This window comes from Nycticebus coucang, chromosome X (genome assembly GCF_027406575.1).
Source record: "Nycticebus coucang isolate mNycCou1 chromosome X, mNycCou1.pri, whole genome shotgun sequence".
Lineage (NCBI taxonomy): Eukaryota > Metazoa > Chordata > Mammalia > Primates > Lorisidae > Nycticebus > Nycticebus coucang.
Genome location: NC_069804.1, coordinates 39,120,376 through 39,138,344, shown reverse-complemented (window position 1 = coordinate 39,138,344; position 17,969 = coordinate 39,120,376). Strand labels below are relative to the sequence as shown.

Genomic DNA, 17,969 nt, shown 5'->3' with positions numbered 1-17,969 from the left:
CTTTCACCATTTCTCCCCTTCATGGCATGAAGACTCCCTTCCATAGCTGAGTTGGCAAATCCCTTTCATCTTCTATTCCAGAGATCAAGTGTTTCATAAACATAGTATCTAACCTGCTTCTCTATTGCTAATTGCTCTCTGTTAGATTTTACTTTCAAGGAACCAAGTTATTCTAGAGCCCTAGCTATGAGATAGAGCTTTTAGTTTCATGAAGGCTCTTAAAGAGCAGCTCTTGGATTAATGCCAGTTTCACATGCTGCTCCTTACAACTGAAGGGTCATGAGTATAAAGATACAGTTAGATAAGAAGGAAAAGATCTGGTGTTCCACTGCACACTAGGGTAGCTATAGTCAAAAACAATGCATTGTATACTTCAAAGTACCAAAGAGAAAGCTACTTAAAGTTCTCAACACAAAGGAATGAGCAGTGTTTCAGTTGATAGAAGCGGCAATTGCACTGACTGATCATTATACAACATACATACCAGTACTGAAATATCACAGTTGACTGTGTAAGTATGCCCTATTATGATGTATCATTGAAAGGCAAAACTTATTTTAAAAGTTGTTTAAAAAAATAAAATTGTGATTATGGATGGAAACAGCTAACTCAGGTATTTTTAAGACCCATGAAAGTATGGAAAATAAGTTAAGTGGGTTAGTATGGAAAAGGGTGGCAGGGCGGTGTCTCCTGTGGGAAACAGGAGGAGCCCAGTATTAGTAGGGCTGCAGCTAATCCTCTTCATCTGCTTCTAGCTGCCAGGGTGTGCAGACATTTTAATTTACCAACAAAATCCAGACGTCAAAGGATTCTGGTAAAATCATCCAGATTTTTAAATGTTGGCAGGCAATAAAATTTCTATGAAAAACATCACTGTTGTCCTAATGATCCCATCTGCTGCCCAGATTGGGCATGTAAGCTACTAATTTGTAATTTTTGCTTTAGGGAAACGATGCATTTGATTTTCAAAACAGGAACCCTCTTTTTAGAATCTGATTTTGGAAGTAACAAAGGCCCTTTCTAAAGAGACAGGCCATCTCCCTGTGGCCACATCCTGCAGTACCTGACACATTCAGGGACCAGGAGCCTGGGCCTTCACAATTCCTCTGTTCCGAAAGGATGCTCCTAGGGGAGGCCAGCCTCCTCACCAGGCTGTGTGTTCTGCCAGCACCAAGCAGGCATTACCCTCCAAGTTCCCCACCCCAGCTCAGCTATTGTCTCATCTCTTCTCACACCTGATGTTTCCCGCCCTGTTGACCCATGTCTCATCCTGGCCTTCCCTGACCCTGCCTGTGATCACAGGCCTGCTTGGCAGCCACACCCTCCCCAGCTTCTGTCTTCACTCACTGGGGATTTAGGGTTTCCACTCTGACAGGGCAAGAGTGTCCACACTAAGGGGAACCCTTCCTCACCACTCCTCTCCCACCTCCGAGGCCTAGACGTGGGTCTTGGGTTGCCTCATACCTTCCCACAGCAGTGAATCTCCTTCTCTGCCTCCCTGTGTCCTCTGGCAGGGAGATTTGGCAGGGGCTGGATTAGGCTGAAGCTCTGCTGGTCCTGGCCCCCATGTTCCTTGTGAGACCCACAAACACAGCTGAGCACGATTCTTAGAGGGATGGCAGTGTCTCTCTGCTGACTCTCCCCTGCCCCCCTGGGTCTGCAGACGGCTTGTCAACCTGGGCTCATTCACCCTCCAAACTCCACCTCACACATCAGAGGGTCTGAAAGAGCCCAGGAAGCCTGACTTCTTACAGGGACACAGTGACCATGAGCGTCAAGGAGCACATGGACTGTAAGGTGACCACCTCCCCACACAGAACTGCTAACCCAATGTGGCTAATCTGCATTCTGCCCTTGAATGAATTCCTCAGATGTACATTACAATGAAGTATCCAGGAGTCTATGTTTCGTGTTCCCAGCCAGAGTCACAAGCCAAAATAGCTTTTAAACATCACACAGCTGTTTATTCAAGATGTCAAGATCTGAACGAACAATTGCCTGGCATTGCTCATGTTAGAGGCACCCACTTTAGACGGAAGGACAGGGGTCTATAAGAAACCAAGTCATGGACACGAAGACGCTTCACTTCAGGGGTCAATGGGTCGATGATGTCACCATCAAATGATCAGGTGCAGGTGATTCTGCACCGCAGGTTGTAGCCTGCTTGCTACTCAGATGCATAGAGAAGAGGCAGACACCCCTCGGCTAATCCTGGGAGGGCTTCACAGCTCTCCTTCGGGGTCACACATCTCTGGGTGGGCAGCTTGACGATGAGATATCTGGAGATATGAGGTTCACTGGGCATCATGTGGCAAGAAAGCCTTCTTCAGTTTGGACAGCACGTCTTCCAAAAAGCCCTGAGAACAAGGCAGACACTATTCCTTCATTCCCAAGACACTCCTGAGGATTAACCAAAGTCTAGGCCGATTCCTTCTCCTTAGACAGGGGCAGAGAGAGGATGAGTCACCAGAGAGGAGCAGACAGGAAAGCAGAGTGGGGACAGTTTGCCCGTCCCTCTGCACTTTCTTCTTCCCCATCTGGCCCTCTCCTGCCTCTGCAGATGGTCAGATAGGCTGCAGTTCTCACAGCCAGTGCCCAAGTGTCCAGCAGTCACCTGAGAACCAGGCCCAGCTGCACCCTGAGGAGGCAAGCCTGTGTGACTGGGGTTGGAGGAGGGGACAGAGGCAGCTGTTGTTAAGGGTTCCTCTGTGCCACGCATTGTGGGGGGGGGCAGCAGTTTACAGGCACAGGGGACTGAATCTTTGGGAAAATCAAAGATGGAGGGACTCTTATCACCCCCATTGTTACATGAAGAAGTCTCCTCAGAGGGAGTCAATGAAGGTCCAAAGTCATGTGTCCAAAAAGAGGGGAACTGGGGTCTGGAACTCAGGCCTCTAGACTCCCCCAGGCAGCCTTGGACAGTCCCCTCTGAAAGGCCAGCAGGCAGCTCAGGGTGGCCCTTGAGAGTACAAGGAACAGTGAACACCTCTAATGTGGGCACTGACAGGCTAGGGGACAGACTGCTGTAACACTTGATGTGACACCTTTGTAAATAGTACAGAGCATGGAGGTTATTGGAGTGTCCTAAGTGCTTTTCAGTCCCTCTTTTAGGACAGGATCACACAGGTTCTTCTTATCCCTCTCAAGGCATATACTTGGCCACTGATAATCGCTTGTTGCTCTATCTGGTATATGATTATTAATATGAATAGGTGTTTTATCTGAAAATTACTTGATACTTGTGTTTTAAATGAAATATCTTTAAAAGAAATTTCATTTATTTATAATTAATAACCATTAGGAGTATCTTGAATCTGTCTTGGGCCAGATTATACATTTTGTGTATTATTGTGATTTACCAGTGTTGGCAAGGTAAGACAGAAAGATATATTCACAGCAATCAGCAGCAATTCCTATCTCAAGTCCTTTTATGGAATCAGTGTATTAATAAGAAGACAAATAACACCTGATCATAATCCCTTTTTTGTCCATTTCCTTAAGATTTCACATTACTCCTCAATCCCCATGTAGGAACCCATATCTCAGTAAGCTCATGCCAGCCAGTGAGCCCCTGTTCCCCCACCTCTGTTGCATCATCGAGCTCTGATTTTCATCCTTCTCCGCCATGAGTGAAGCCGTCCGCAAGTAAGTGAGTGTCTTCAACCCCATTAAAGTTCCTAGCTGGGAGTTCTTCATGCTTGGGAGGGCCCAGGCATGTCCCTGGCCTCCCAAGGCCTTCCTTGCTCAGACACAATGAGAAAGTTTATCTCCCACCCCTCAGGGAGCTTCTCCCACCAGGGCCACTGCCCTCAGGTCACCATTGGAAAGTACACCTCTGAATCTCTGATTCAAACACCCCCCGCCCCCCCCTTCACCGCCCCACCTCGCTCCCCCTCCGCCGCCGACCATGCCTTTCCACCCCCAACTCTCTGCGGGATGGCTGCCCCAGTTGGTTCACAGATCCCTCCTACCCTAAGTGACAGATAATGAAAGGAGTCACGAGCATTATCATGGATTTAAACCCTTTATTAGCATGGAGGAAGCCTGGGATCCTTCTTCGGTGGTAGTTTTGGAGCTGGATGAAGCTGCTGCTGGGGTCCCGCCAGGCTCAGAGACTCAGGCGCCAGTACTTTTTCCTGGGTTGGGGCCTCTCCGCAACCTGGGAACGGGTGCCATTCTTAAAGAGGTAGCTGAGCTGCGGGTCTAGGTGCAGGGCTGTCTCCACGTGCTCAGGGGTGATGCGCACCCTGCGGTTGGTTTCTGCCTCCTTGCCCGCCAGCTCCAGGATGTTGGAGGTCAGGTACTCGAGGACGCCTGCAAGGAAAATTGGTGCGGCCCAGCTCAGGCGCTGGGCATACCCACCCTCTCTCAGGAGGTGTTCTACACGGGTAACTGGAAACCTCCGCTCTTGGCTCCTGGACTGGGAGAGGGTCTGCCTTCTGTGCCTACGGGAGCATCTTCTGCATTTTCTCCCAGGCATGTTTGGTGGATTTTGCACCAGTTAACAGGGCTTGGTCTTTCAGCTGGTGAGAGTCTCTGAGGATGCTAGTGCTTATTGCTGTTTATTGTATTTCTGTGTTCCAGCCTCTCATTGGTCGGTCAGGGCCTGCCTCCTTGACACCTAATCTTTGTGATGTCATCGGTATCCATGGCTCCTCATCAGGCCTCAGCCTAGAAATGTCCATAGGAGGCATCTGATCACCCTAATGTGGACTCTCTTTTTGAGAAAATGCTAACTTTCTATTTGACTTTAACTTTCCAGCAAAAATTTGTGTCAATATAATCACTGCCCTGTCTTTAAGATACCATACCAGGTTCTCTGATTCTAGCCTTGTGTTGCCTGTAAGCACATTTACACCCCTCTGTAAGCCGAACATAACTGATACACATACCCCTGTTGCATGCCTTGCCCTGTAGAGGTCCATCTGTTTCCCCTCTCATGTCATACTAAAACCACATTTGCCTTCATTTATGCATTTATTTAAATATGTGTGATTGACGTTTCTATGTCTGTTCTTTGAATTCTCTTTTGGACTATACCTGCAGTTGCAGGGGAGAGCCCTGCTTGCTACTCAGATGCACAGAGAAGGGAAAGACACCCCTTGGCTAATCCTGGGAGGGCTTCACAGCTCTCCTTAGGGGGTCACACATTTGTGGGTAGGCAGCTTGACATTGAGATATCTGGAGATATGAGGTTCACTGGGCATCACGTGGCAAGAAAGGCATCTTGGATTTGGACAGTATGTCTTCTAAAAAGCCCTGAGAACAACCCTGACACTATTCCTTCATTCTCAAGACACTCCTGTGGATTAGCCAAAGTCCAGGGGGATTCCTTCTGCTTAGACAGGGGCAGAGAGAGGATGAGTCACCAGGAAGGAGGAGCAGAGTGAGGGACAGTTTGTCCATCCCTCTGCCCTGTCTTCTTCCTCTTCCAGCCCTCTCCTGTCTCTGCACAGGGTCAGATAGGCTGTGGTTCTCACTACCCAAGTGCCAAGCAGTCACCTGAGAACAAGGCCCAGCTGCACCCTGGGGAGGCAAGCCTGTGTCACTGGGGCTAGAGGAGGGAGACAGAGGCAGCTGTTTGTTAAGGGTTCCTCTGTACCACTTGTTGTGGGAGGCAGCAGTTTATAGGTACAGGGAACTTAATCTTTGGGAAAATCAAAGATGGAGGGACTCTTATCACCCCCATTGTTACATGAAGAATTCTCCTCAGAGGGAGTCAATGAAGGTCCAAAGTCATGTGTCCAGAAAGAGGGGAACTGGGGTCTGGAACTCAGGCCTCTAGACTCCCCCAGGCAGCCTTGGACAGTCCCCTCTGAAAGGCCAGCAGGCAGCTCAGGGAGGCCCTTGAGAGTACAAGGAACAGTGAACACCTCTAATGTGGGCACTGACAGGCTAGGGGACAGACTGCTGTAACACTTGATGTGACACCTTTGTAAACATAGTACAGAGCATGGAGGTTATTAGAGTGTCCTAAGTGCTTTTCAGTCCCACTTAGGACAGGATCACACAGGTTCTTCTTATCCCTCTCAAGGCACATACTTGGCCACTGATAATCGCTTGTTGCTCTATCTGGTATATGATTATTAATATGAATAGGTGTTTCATCTGAAAATTACTTGATACTTGTGTTTTAAATGAAATATCTTTAAATAAATTCCATTTATTTATAATTAATAATGATTAAAAGTCTTTTGAATTGCTTATCTTAGGCCAGATTATACATTTTGTGTATTATGATTTACCAGTGCTGACCAGGTAGGCCAGAAAGTTATATTCACAGCCCTCATTAGTAATCCCTGTCTTAAGTCTTTTTATGAAATCAGTGTATTAATAAGAAAACAAATAACACCTGACCATAACCCCTATTTTGTATTTTTCCTTAAGATTTCACGTCATTCCTCAATCCCCATGTTTGAGTCCATATCTCACTCAGTAAGCTAATGCCAGCCAGTGGGCCCCTGTCCCCCTGCCTTTGTACATCATCCCGATCCGACTTTCATCCTTCCCCGCCATGAGTGAAGCCGCCCGCACCTAAGTCAGGGTCTTCCGCCCCAGTGAAGTTCCTAGCCGGGATTTCTTCATGCTTGGGAGGGCCTAGTCAAGTCCCTGGCCTCCCAAGGCCTTCCTTGTTCAGAGATAATGAGAGAACTCCTCCTCCGCCCCTCAGGGAGCTTCTCCCACCAGGGATACTGCCCTCATGTCACCATTGGAAACCACCTCTGAAATCACTGATTCAAACACCCCCAACTGCCCAATATCTTCTATCTCCAACTCTCTATGTGATGTTTCCCTTTCATTCCCTCCCGCTCATTCCCTCCTCTTCGTTCCCTCCCATTCCCTCCCACTCCCTCCCTCTCATTCCCTCCCACTCCCTCCCTCTCATTCCCTCCCTCTCATTCCCTCCCACTCCCTCCTACTACCTCCCATTCCCTCCCACTCCCTCCCTCATTCCCTCCCATTCCCTCCCACTCCCTCCCATTCTCTCCCACTCCCTCCCTCTCATTCCCTCCCATTTCCTCCTTCTCATTCCCTCCCATTCCCTCCTTCTCATTCCCTCCCATTCCCTCCCACTCCCTCCCTCTCATTCCCTCCCATTCCCTCCCACTCCCTTCCTCTCATTCCCTCCCATTCCCTCCCTCATTCCCTCCCTCATTCCCTCCCATTCCCTCCCATTTCCTCCCATTCCCTCCCATTCCCTTCCTCCCATTCTCTCCCATTTGCTCCCTCCCATTCCCCCATAGCCCCCTGCTTCCCAAAGCGACAGATAACAAGAATCAGAGCCATCATCAAGGATTTACATCCTTTAATAGTATTTTTTGATGACAACAGCAGGGTATTTTCAGCTATGAGCTGTTTGGCTCTAGCTGACACTTGGGAGGATTCACTCCCTCCAGCTTCTGAATTTCAGTCTTCATCCAGTCCGCCTGGCTCCGGGCATCTCGTCAAACAGAGAGAAGGGCTTATCCATCGAGGAGCGAGAAGGCTCACGGTTGTTCGATTCTCTTCTCTCTCCACCTTCTGAGTTGTTCATTAAGTTGTTGCTGGCCTCGGTGCCCACCATTTCTAAGATGTAGTCAGTTAAGTAGTCGAGCATGGCAAGGAGGAAATCTGATGTGGAATAATTCACACATTGTCCATACTGTTCCTCCTGTAGAAGTTGGTCCACGCAGCTCACAGGTATCTGTAGCTCTTCTCTAGAAGAAGCGTCTTGAGTCTGATTGGTACGCCCATCAGAAGTCTCCTGGTTTGCCTTCTCTGCCATGTTGTTCGCTGGATTTGGCTCCATGTCAGCTCTGCTTGCTTGCCCCGGTGGACTAGGTCTCAGAAGACTCAGGCGCTGGGTGCCGGCCTTATATGCCCCTCCCTTGCACCTCATTGGTCAGTGAGCTAGCTGCCTTTGTGACGTCAGAGACATGGGGGATGTCACTGGTATCCAAGGAGCCCTGATCAAGTCTCAGCCTAGAAACGTCTGTGACTGGAAACTGGTTGCCTGGTAACTTGGCCCCATTTTTGACAGAACTGTAACTTTCCACTTGACTTTAACACTGTAGAAATAAATGTTTTAATGGAAAACTTTGCCCTGTCTTTAGGACACTGCTCCAGTTTCTAGCCTTGTATTGTCTTTGAGGTCTTTTAAACCTTTTGTCAGTTGTAGTCACTGAAGATCTTGTAAAATATATTCCCTAGTTGAGTTTCAAGGGTCTTTCTTCACACGGTGTAATCAAACTAGTTTTGCCTCTACTTACACATTGATTTAATACTCCTAATGAATAGTCCCGTGTCTGCTCTTTAGATTCTCTTTTGAACCAGTTACAGTGTCTTTCTGTTTTAACATACGTTCATTTCATGTTTTTATGACTGTCATTATTTTACCCTGTTTGAAAAACATGTTTTAATCATTTGGGGAGTAACAATAAGACACTCGATGCTTAATGGGTTCACCTGTGAGAGCCAGCAAAGAGACGACTTCCTGCTCAGTTCAAACTCAGATATGTCTTTCTTGGCTCTCCTATGTGAAGCCATACACCAAGGTGTTGCTTCTTTTATTGTATTTAATTTTCTTCTTCACTAATTTTGTGTTTCACCTTTGTTTTCAGTTCATTAACAGCCAATAACTTTCCTATTCTAAAGGGAGAAAGTGATTGGAAGAAAAGGGTAGCTAATCCAAGCAATTTCAAATCCAACTAGACAAAACTCCTTTAGTTTTCAAGTCCTGGGAATAATCTTCTGTGGCTTGAGACTCCTCCCTCTAATCACTTTAATACTGAGACTTCACTAGGGTCCATAACTGTGCCTTTTGGTTCAAAGTTCTGCCCTCAGAGTCATCTTTTCTTTGTCTTGAATGGTAGGACATGTTTGAGCATCTTAGCTATTATGAATAATGTTTCTATAAATATTCATACATAAGTTCTTATGTGGACATATTTTCTTTTGTCTTGAGTACATAACTAGGAATGGAATTACTGTATCTTATGAGAGCCCTATATTTAATCTTTTGAAGAACTTCCAAAATGTTTTCCAAAATGGCTGTACAGTTTTACATTCTTACCAGCAATGCATGAAGATTCTCATTTCTCCACATCTTCACTGACATTGGTTATTTTCTGGGGTGATTTTATTTATGTATTTATTTATTTTATTTTCCAAACAATTTTAGTGAACTATGCCAAGAGTACATGGGCAGCACAAATGTATGAACAGGAAAAAACAAAATCACATGTACAATAATTTTTTTTTTAAATGAAGGTTAATCTTGGGAGATATCAGTTCCCCTACCCACCCTACCCCCCACCCACCCCCGACTTCCAGAGTTTCCATTATGGTTAAGCTTCTACTAACCTAGCATTTAAAAAAAAGGAATACAAGACCTTTTGGAGAAAAAAAAATGAAAAAACAAAACAGCATAAAGGAAAGAGAAACGTTTTCCTGCTCAGATGGGATTCTTTCTAGGCACTGAATTAGGAGGCGGGCTGAGCGGTGGAGAAACACCACTTCAGAGTGTAAGGGTACGTACTGTTTGGGCTTTTCATCTGGTAGTGGTTCAGGAAGCCCAATGTCTCAAGGGCATGGCTCTTCGATTCCCACTGTAGCAGCCCAGAGCAGCTGCGTTCACTTTAGCCTGAGAATACTTGTACCGAAGTTGGCCGCTTGACCCCCAGCTCGCCGCAGATCTCAAAGTTCTCCTCAGTCACCTCTAGCGGAGCGTTGAAGAAGTGTAGCACATTACTTGGGTGCTGGATGTGGTTCTTCGCCGCCTGATTTGGGTGGAGAACCTATTGTTTCTAGATTCACTAAAGTCTTTGTAACTGCAAGACCTTCTTCCAGCCCATATGACTGACCGGGCACGATGGCTGGCTGCTTGGAGACACAGACCTTCAGCTTCTCCCCGAACATGAAGTTGTTCGGTTTTTTTACAAGATTTCGTCATTTGTAGTCACTGAAGATCTTGTAAAATATATTCCCTAGTTGAGGTTCAAGGGTCTTTCTTGAGAGAAAGGGTAATGGCCCTGTCAACGGCATAGCCATCAGCCATTTCCACCATGGCGGCCCCCGGTTTGCTTTTCATGAATTTCACCTTCTCCACATTGCCATATAAGCAGAAAACATTAAAAACTCAGTCACAGTTCATCTTGATCCAGGGCATAGACCATAAGCACAGGGCTGTCAGCGTGAGGGCCATACTTGGATGGTGGGGGAGGAGGTGGGGCGTGACCGTACTGGGGGCCATATTGGGTTGGTCCCCGACGGTGACCCCCCACTGGTAGACCCATCCTTCTCCCTTCATAGTGAGGTGGTGAGACCCATAGCTCTCATCATGGTAATGGCTGTGGTACCCACTGTGGGGGCTCTCCTGGCGGGTAGGAAGGAAAGAGAAGGAGGACAGGTGAGAATTTGTGAGGCGGGCGGCTGGTGGCCGGCGGGCAGGGGCACATGAGCCACGGGAGTCCAAGGAAGGGAATTCCCTGCCTTTACCATATTCTGCAGGATGGTCTCCCAGGAGAGAGGGCTGCCTCTGGCATTTGTTGGGGTTGCTGCCAGGGTCACCTTGTCCACTGAGGTTGGAGGTTTGTAATCCCAAGTATCCTGATCATTCTTGAACACATTCAAGCGCGTAGGCTTCCCATATTCAATCTTCAGAGTGCAACAGCCAGAATAGATGTCAGCCCCATTGAGTGAAGCCTTAGCCCGCTGGGCACTTTGAACAGAGTCAAATTCCACCATAGCCTGCACTCCATTCTTCCAGAAAATGACAATTCTCTGGACAGGGACACAAGGATTACGGATGGTGTACAGAACATCCGTAGTAATAGAGTAGATAGGATTCAGGATGGTAAAGAGAAGCACACTGTTGACTCTCCGGGAGTCATCCAAGTCCCCAGGGTGAGAGATATTCTGGCTGGTCGAATAGTTTAGAAGGCTGGGTGACCAGCATATAGATTTGGTTGTCAGCTGCGTAGTTCACGGCATTGCAAGCCCCCAAAACATCTTTGAATTCCACCAGTGCTTGCCTTTTTCTTTTCTTTTTTTATTTTATTAAATCATAGCTGTGTACATTAATGCAATCATGGGGTACAATGTGCTGGTTTTATATACAATGTGAAATATTTTCATCAAACAGGTTAACATATCCTTCACGGCATTTTCTTGGTTATTGCGTTAAGACATTTATATTCTACATTTAGTAAATTTCACATGTACCCTTGTAAGATGAGTGCTTGTCTTTTAGGCATTACCACCACATAGCTCATGGGTCCAAACACCTGCAAAGCCTCCACAAGGTCAGCTTCTACCACACTGTCAATCAGGCCCCTGATGTGGACAACCGGGGAGGCAGGGGTTTGTGCGGGTCATCGTAGTTCTCCGCATAAACCTGTCTTCCTGTTTTCAATGCCCACAAAAATGGGGGACATATCCAATTCTAGGGGTATATCCTCAAGTAAATGAATTTCTGCATATGGACAACAGTGGACGTTAAAGAGATTGAATTGTTATTGTACGGAATCCATCGCCCAAGAGAGGACAAAGCTAGCTACCGCTCATGGGTTCGCGCTCCTGCCGCTGCCCCACCCGCCCAGGTCTGGCGGGGGAGGGGCGGGGGAGAGTGCTCATGCGCACGGAGCCGGAGAAGAAAATGATAAGAGAAAAAAAGCTGCTTGGCTACGTGCCCGCCCCTCACAGGGCAGTCTGCGGCGCCTGCGCAGTGCCTTGCAGCGCGGGCAGCTTCCTCCGCTCCCACTTCAGCCCGCTTCGAATTGTGCGCACGCGCAAGCGCCTGTCCTCGCGCAAACCCTGCCGTTTACCCGACTCTGGGGTGATTTAATTTTTATTTTAATGTCATTCGAGTAAATGTGAAGCTGTATCCCATTGTGGTTTGGAGTTGCATTTCCCTAATTACTAATGCTGTTGATCATCTTTTTGTGTACCTGTTGGCTATTCAGATTTCCTTGAATAAATGTCTGTTGAGAGCCTTTACCCATGATTTAATTGGATTATTATCTTAAGTTGCATTATAAAAGTCCTTTCTATATTCTAGATATAAGTTCCTTGTCACCTAAATTATTTGCAAATATTTTTGCTCATTGTATACATTATCTATGAAACTTAAGAACCAACTGCCAAAAAGCCATCATAAAGATTTACTCCTGTTTTTTTGAAAAGTTATATGGTTTTAGCTCTTACATCTTCTATGTATTCTGAGTTAATTTTTATGTATAGTCTGAGGTAAGGGTTCAATGTCATTCTTTTGCATGTGGCTGTCCAGTTGCACCAGCACCGTTTGTTAGAAAGGACTATTCCTTCCCCCATTGAATGGTCCTGGTACCCTTGTCAAGATTCTGTTGACCATAGATGAATGGATTTACTTCTGAACTCTCAATTTGATTCCATTGATCTATATGTCTATACTTATGCCCGTACCACTGTCTTGATTATAGTTGCTTTGTAATATGTTTTGAAATAGGAGAATGTGAGTTTTCTAACTTTGTTTTATTTAACATTATTTTAGATAGTCTGAGACCCTTGAAATTTCTTATGAATTTTAGAGTCAGCTTGTCAATTTCTAAAAAGAAATAGACTGAGATTCTCGTAGAGATGGATTTTGTTGATTCCATTATGTCAATTTGGAGAATAATACCAATCTAACAAAATTAAATCTTTTGATCCAAGAAAATGAGATGTTTTTCCATGTATTTAGATCTTTATTTTTTCAAAAATATTCTGTAGTCTCAGAGTATAGGTATTGATATTATTTTGTGATATTTATTCCCAAATATTTCATTATTATAGATGCTACCAAAACTGGATGTTTTTAATTTTCTTTTCAGGTTGTTCATTAGAAGTATATAGAAATACAATTTATTTTTGTATGTTGATTTTTTTTTTATCTCATGAACCTTCTAAAGTCACTTACTAGTTCTAATAGAGTTTTAGTGGATTCATTAGGATTTTCTATATATAAGATCATGTCAACCATGAATGGAGATAATTTTACTTTTTCCTTGCCAATCTCAAACTCTTTTATTTCTCTTTCTTCTCTAACTGACCTGGCCAGAATCCCTAGTACAATATCTAATGGAAGTGGCAAGAGCACACACCCTTGTCTTCTTGCTCCACCCTCCGTGATCCCTCTTCCTTCCCTTTCTCTGCTCTCCCCATCCCCCACACCCCACCATGTGCTGAGTCATTAATTGTTCTCATATCAGAATCAAGTTATTTTTAGAATGTCAGTACTAATGGTCCCTTTTCATTCCTGATTCTAGAAACATGAATCATCTCTCTTTTTTCTGCCTAGCTAAAATTCTGTAAATTTGTCATCTTTTCAGAGAAAAAGCTTTCATTTTCTTTAAGTTTTTCTATTGTTCTTGTATTTGTGATTTTATTAATTTCTGCTCCAGTCTTTATTATTTCCTTTCTTCTGCTAGTTTTATGTTTAGTTTGCTCTTCTTGCTCCAGTCTTTTAGATGGAAGATTAGGTTACTGATTTGAGATCCTCTCTCTTTTTAAATATAGGTATTTATAGCTATTAATTTCAATCTGAGCACTGATTTAGCAGCAGCCCATAAGTTTTGATATGTGGTGTTTTTATTTTCATTCATCACTGAGTATTTTCTTTTCTTTTCTTTTTCTTTCTTTTTTTTTGGAGACAAAGCCTCACTTTGTCACCCTCAGTAGAATACTGCAGCCTCACAGCTCACAGCAACCTCAAACTCTTGGGCTCAAGTGATTCTCTTGCTTCAGCCTCCCAAGTAGCTGGGACTACAGGTGCCCGCCACAATGCCCGGCTATTTTTTTTTTGTTGTTTGTTTGTTTAGCAGGCCCAGGCCGGGTTTGAACCCACAAGCCCCAGAGCATGTGGCCAGCACCCTAATCATTGAGCTACGGGTGCCCACCCCACTAAGTATTTTCTTTTTTCTTTTTTTAATCAAACAATCTGTTCACTCTTTATTTTAGTCTGTACATTTTTACTGATGTGTGAAAAAGTTACTTTAAAAACAAAATTATTGGCTGGGGCGCCAGCCACATACACTACAACTGGCGAGTTCAAATCCAGCCCAGGCATGCCAAACAACAATGACAACTACAACCAAAAAACAGCCGAGTATTGTGGTGGGTGCCTGTACTCCCAGCTACAGGAGGCTGAGGCAAAAGAATCACTTAAGCCTAAGAGTTTGAGGTTGCTGTGAGCTGTGATGCTGCAGCACTGTACTGAGGGTGACATAGTGAGACTTTGTCTCAAAAAAAATAAAATAAAATAAAAAAATAAAAAAATGAAAACGCAAATATTTTATTGTTTAAGTAAAACCCCAAAGCTGAGTTGCTGGGACAATTAAAACATCACCCAGGATGATCCAGTTCAGGATTACTGGACTCAATGGCCTACTCTCAGGGACTAGTCAGACTTTAGAAAGATTTGGCTCATAATTCATTAGGACAAGTCTCAGCTTGAATCTAATTAGATAGTTTGTAATCCTCTGATAAACATCCTTGATGAGTGGCAGGATTGTTAGCTATTGAAGTCATCCTCAGTTAAAAAGTTGGGGCAGCAAAAAACTACCTCTCTCAAAATTTACATAGGAATAAAAAACTCAAAGCACAGCTTTAAATCCTTAGTCTCACAGAACAATGACGACCTTATCACTACTAGCATTCCAGTAGCATTCCTGTGAATAGATAATTTTACTATTTGGGAACCAAATGAGAAGATCTAAGATTTTCAAACACACCCATCAAATAAAACTGTTCTGAAAAAGTTATTTGTACTAGATTCATGGTAGCAACCCTTCAATGAAACTCAGTTAAAGGCAACATCAAGTGTTCTGCTAATGCAGCCCTGTCACTTGATGCTTCTTCAACTTATAAAACTGTAAGCACTGTATGACAAGGTCAGTTGTGGCAAACTTAGTGAATGAGTTTCTCTCACATGGTTTTCTACATTCTGCTTATAACCCTTGTGTGAGTAAATATGAAACTCACACAATATGTTAGAGAATTTCGAGGACTAAAGATCTTTTTCTCAGTGGGTGCTCCAGCCTGTAATCTTAACTCCCTGGAAGGCCAAGGCAGGTGGACTGCCTAAGCTCAGGAGCTCCAGACCAGCCTAAACAAGAGTGAGACCCCATCTCTAATGAAAATAGAAAAAACTGGGTGGCACCTATGCTCAGTGGGTAGTGTGCCAGCCCCATGTACCGAGGGTGGTGGATTCAAACCTGACCCTGGCCAAACTGCAACAAAAATTAGCTAGGCGTTGGGAGGCTGAGGCAAGAGAATCCCCTAAGCCCAGGAGTTGGAGGTTGCTGTGAGCTGTGTGACGCCATGGCACTCTACTGAAGTCCACAAAGTGAGACTCTGTCTCTACAAAAAAAAAAAAAAAAAGAAAATAGAAAAAACCATCTAGACATTATGGCAGGCGCCTGTAGTCCCAGCTACTCATGAGACTGAGGCAAAATAATCAATCACTTCAGTCTAAGAGTTTAAGTTTGGGCTGAGCCCATAGCTCAGCTCAGTGGGTAGGGCACCAGCCACAAACACTGAGGCTGGCAGGTTCGAATCTAGCCCAGACCAGCTAAAGCAACAATGACAACTGCAACAGAAAAATAGCCAAACATTGTGGTGGGTGCCTGTATTCCCAGCTACTTGGGAGGGGGAGGCAAGAAAATCTCTTAAGCCCAAAAGTTGGAGGTTGCTGTGAGCTGTGACGCCACCCTACCCAAGGCGACAGCTTGAGACTCTGTATCAAGGCTCGGCACCTGTAGCTCAAGCAGCTAGGGCACCAGCCACATGCACTGGAGCTGGAGGGTTCAAATCCAGCCTGGGCCCGCCAAACAACAATGACAACTACAACCAAAAAATAGCTGGGTGTTGTGGTGGGACGCCTGTAGTCCCTGTGACTTGGGAGGCTGAGGCAAGAGAATCGCTTAAAGCCCAAGAGTTTGAGGTAGCCATAAGCTGTGATGCCACAGGACTCTACCCAGGGCAACTCTGTCTCCAAAAGAAAAGGTCCTCCAGGTGAGACTCGAACTCACACCCTCAGTATTGCTCCCCCTGCACTGGCATATCAGTACCATGTGCTAACCAATTGCACCACTGGAACCCTGGCTACCCTATTGCTCAGAGGAGTACTTCAGTTGGTCATAGCCACATGACCTCACTGGACAGCTCCGCCTTGTGTTGCATATGCAAATAAAAATTTAAAAAAATAGCTGAGCATGTGGCGGGCACCTGTAGTCCCAGCTACTTGGGAGGCTGAGGCAAGAGAATCGCCTAAGCCCAAGAGCTGGAGGTTGTTCTGAGCTGTGACACCACGGCACTCTACCCAGGGTGATAGCTTGAGGCTCTGTTTTTGTACACTGTGTAGTGGGCAAAAGGTCAACAAAAACAACAAGGTTTATCCCATAAACTTTTTACAATACTGGAACATTAATTCTTCTGGATCACCCAGTTTATACTCATCATTACAACCTTGACTTCGTAAACGCCTAATCAGCTCCAGTTTAGCTAGATGTGGTCCTCGAAGATGTCGAGAACTTTTAGATTCTTCTGTTCTGATGATCTTGTATAAGCTTCACAGCTTCTTCTGTGGAATAATGTACTTCCCTTTCTAAAGAATGTTCACCTTCAGCAGGAGGAGTCCAGGCTTATTCAATCAGTTGAAAGACAGAATTGAAATAAGTCAGATAGAACTGCCAGTCATCTGAGTTTTTGAGTAAGAGGCACCTAAAAAGGGCATTGCACTCTGGCCACTTGCTCAACTTCTTGTACATAGCCACGCATTTATTTTCTCGACTCTGAATCTCGCTTGTCAATTTCTCTCCCAATTTCCCTCTGATGACACCCAAGGCTTCCTGGTACTTTCCTAAACGTTCCAGGATCATATAATAAAGTTCAACTTCAGCCTCAGCTTCTATTTTGTCCTCTTTCACCATTTTTCAACCATCCTCTCGGCAAGCGGCAGAAACATTGTTTTTGAGAGGTTTTCATCCTGTGCTGATAGAGATTGCATAATTAAGCTTGTCACAGACCAAAAGTAGTAAGGGTTTTTAGGGACAATCTTATATAAAGCCATGCCAGCCCGTTGCATTTTCTTGTATTCACCCACTCTGTCACAGACCAGGAAAAGGTGAAAGTGATACTCCTCACTATTGGGAACTTTCTTCACAGCTGCCTCATAAAGTTTTGTTAACTAACTCTGGTCGATGCATCTCCCGGTAAAGAATGGTCAGTGCCTGCAGTGAGTTGTCATCTGTGGGTTCAAGAGCTGCCACCTCCTGTGCCAAAGTGAAGGCTTCTTCTTGCTTTGCAGTTCTCTGTAGACCAATTGCCTTTAAGACCGTAAACTGGCCAGAGGCGCCTGTCGTTAGGGTCCTGCACGTGGCCCAGCGTCGCCATGACGACAAGGGCAGAACCGCACTGCGCACGCGCGAAACAGTAAGTATTTTCTAATTTCCCTTTTGATTTCTTCTTTGACCCATTGTTTATTTAGGAGTTTTTATGTGTTGTTTACACATATTTGTGAGTTGCTTATATTTCTTTATATTATTTCCAGTTTCATTCCATCATGGAAATAGAAAATACGTTGCATTATTTCTATCCCTTTAAATTTATGAGGTTTATTTTATGATGTACCTATGGTCTATTCAAAATGTTCCACGTGGGCCACGCCTGTGGCTCAAGGAGTAGGGCACCGGCCCCATATGCTGGAGGTGGCGGGTTCAAACCCAGCCCCGGCCAAAAACTGAAAAAAAAAAACACACAAATAAACAAACAAACAAAAAAAAAACAGACGTCTAAAAAAAAAAAAGTTCCACGTGTTTCTGATTTATACTAACTTAATTCCATTGAAATACAGAGGCATTGCCTCTACATAGCTCTAGTCACATCCCCTTTTTTTGTGGTATTATTGTGACATATATATATACACACACACTCTTATATATATAATCTATAAATTCCACAAACCCAAAAATACA

At 44.9% G+C, this 17,969-nt stretch overlaps 1 protein-coding gene and 2 pseudogenes across 1 annotated transcript; all 3 read right to left on the bottom strand.

Annotated features, from left to right (window-relative positions):
- Positions 1–7,349: 7,349 nt before the first annotated feature.
- On the bottom strand, positions 7,350–7,799 carry LOC128578489 (huntingtin-interacting protein M). Its single transcript, XM_053581139.1, has one exon. The coding sequence runs from the start codon at positions 7,787–7,789 to the stop codon at positions 7,415–7,417; it is 375 nt and encodes a 124-aa protein (XP_053437114.1). The 5' UTR covers positions 7,790–7,799; the 3' UTR covers positions 7,350–7,414.
- A 1,662-nt stretch (positions 7,800–9,461) lies between these two features.
- LOC128576771 (heterogeneous nuclear ribonucleoprotein L-like) lies at positions 9,462–11,613 on the bottom strand (annotated as a pseudogene).
- A 63-nt stretch (positions 11,614–11,676) lies between these two features.
- LOC128576770 (N-alpha-acetyltransferase 25, NatB auxiliary subunit-like) lies at positions 11,677–17,394 on the bottom strand (annotated as a pseudogene).
- Positions 17,395–17,969: the final 575 nt, after the last annotated feature.

Bases quoted from the DNA above. Each gene is read 5' to 3' on its own strand.
- LOC128578489 (XM_053581139.1), bottom strand. From the start codon at position 7,789: ATGGAGCCAAATCCAGCGAACAACATGGCAGAGAAGGCAAACCAGGAG.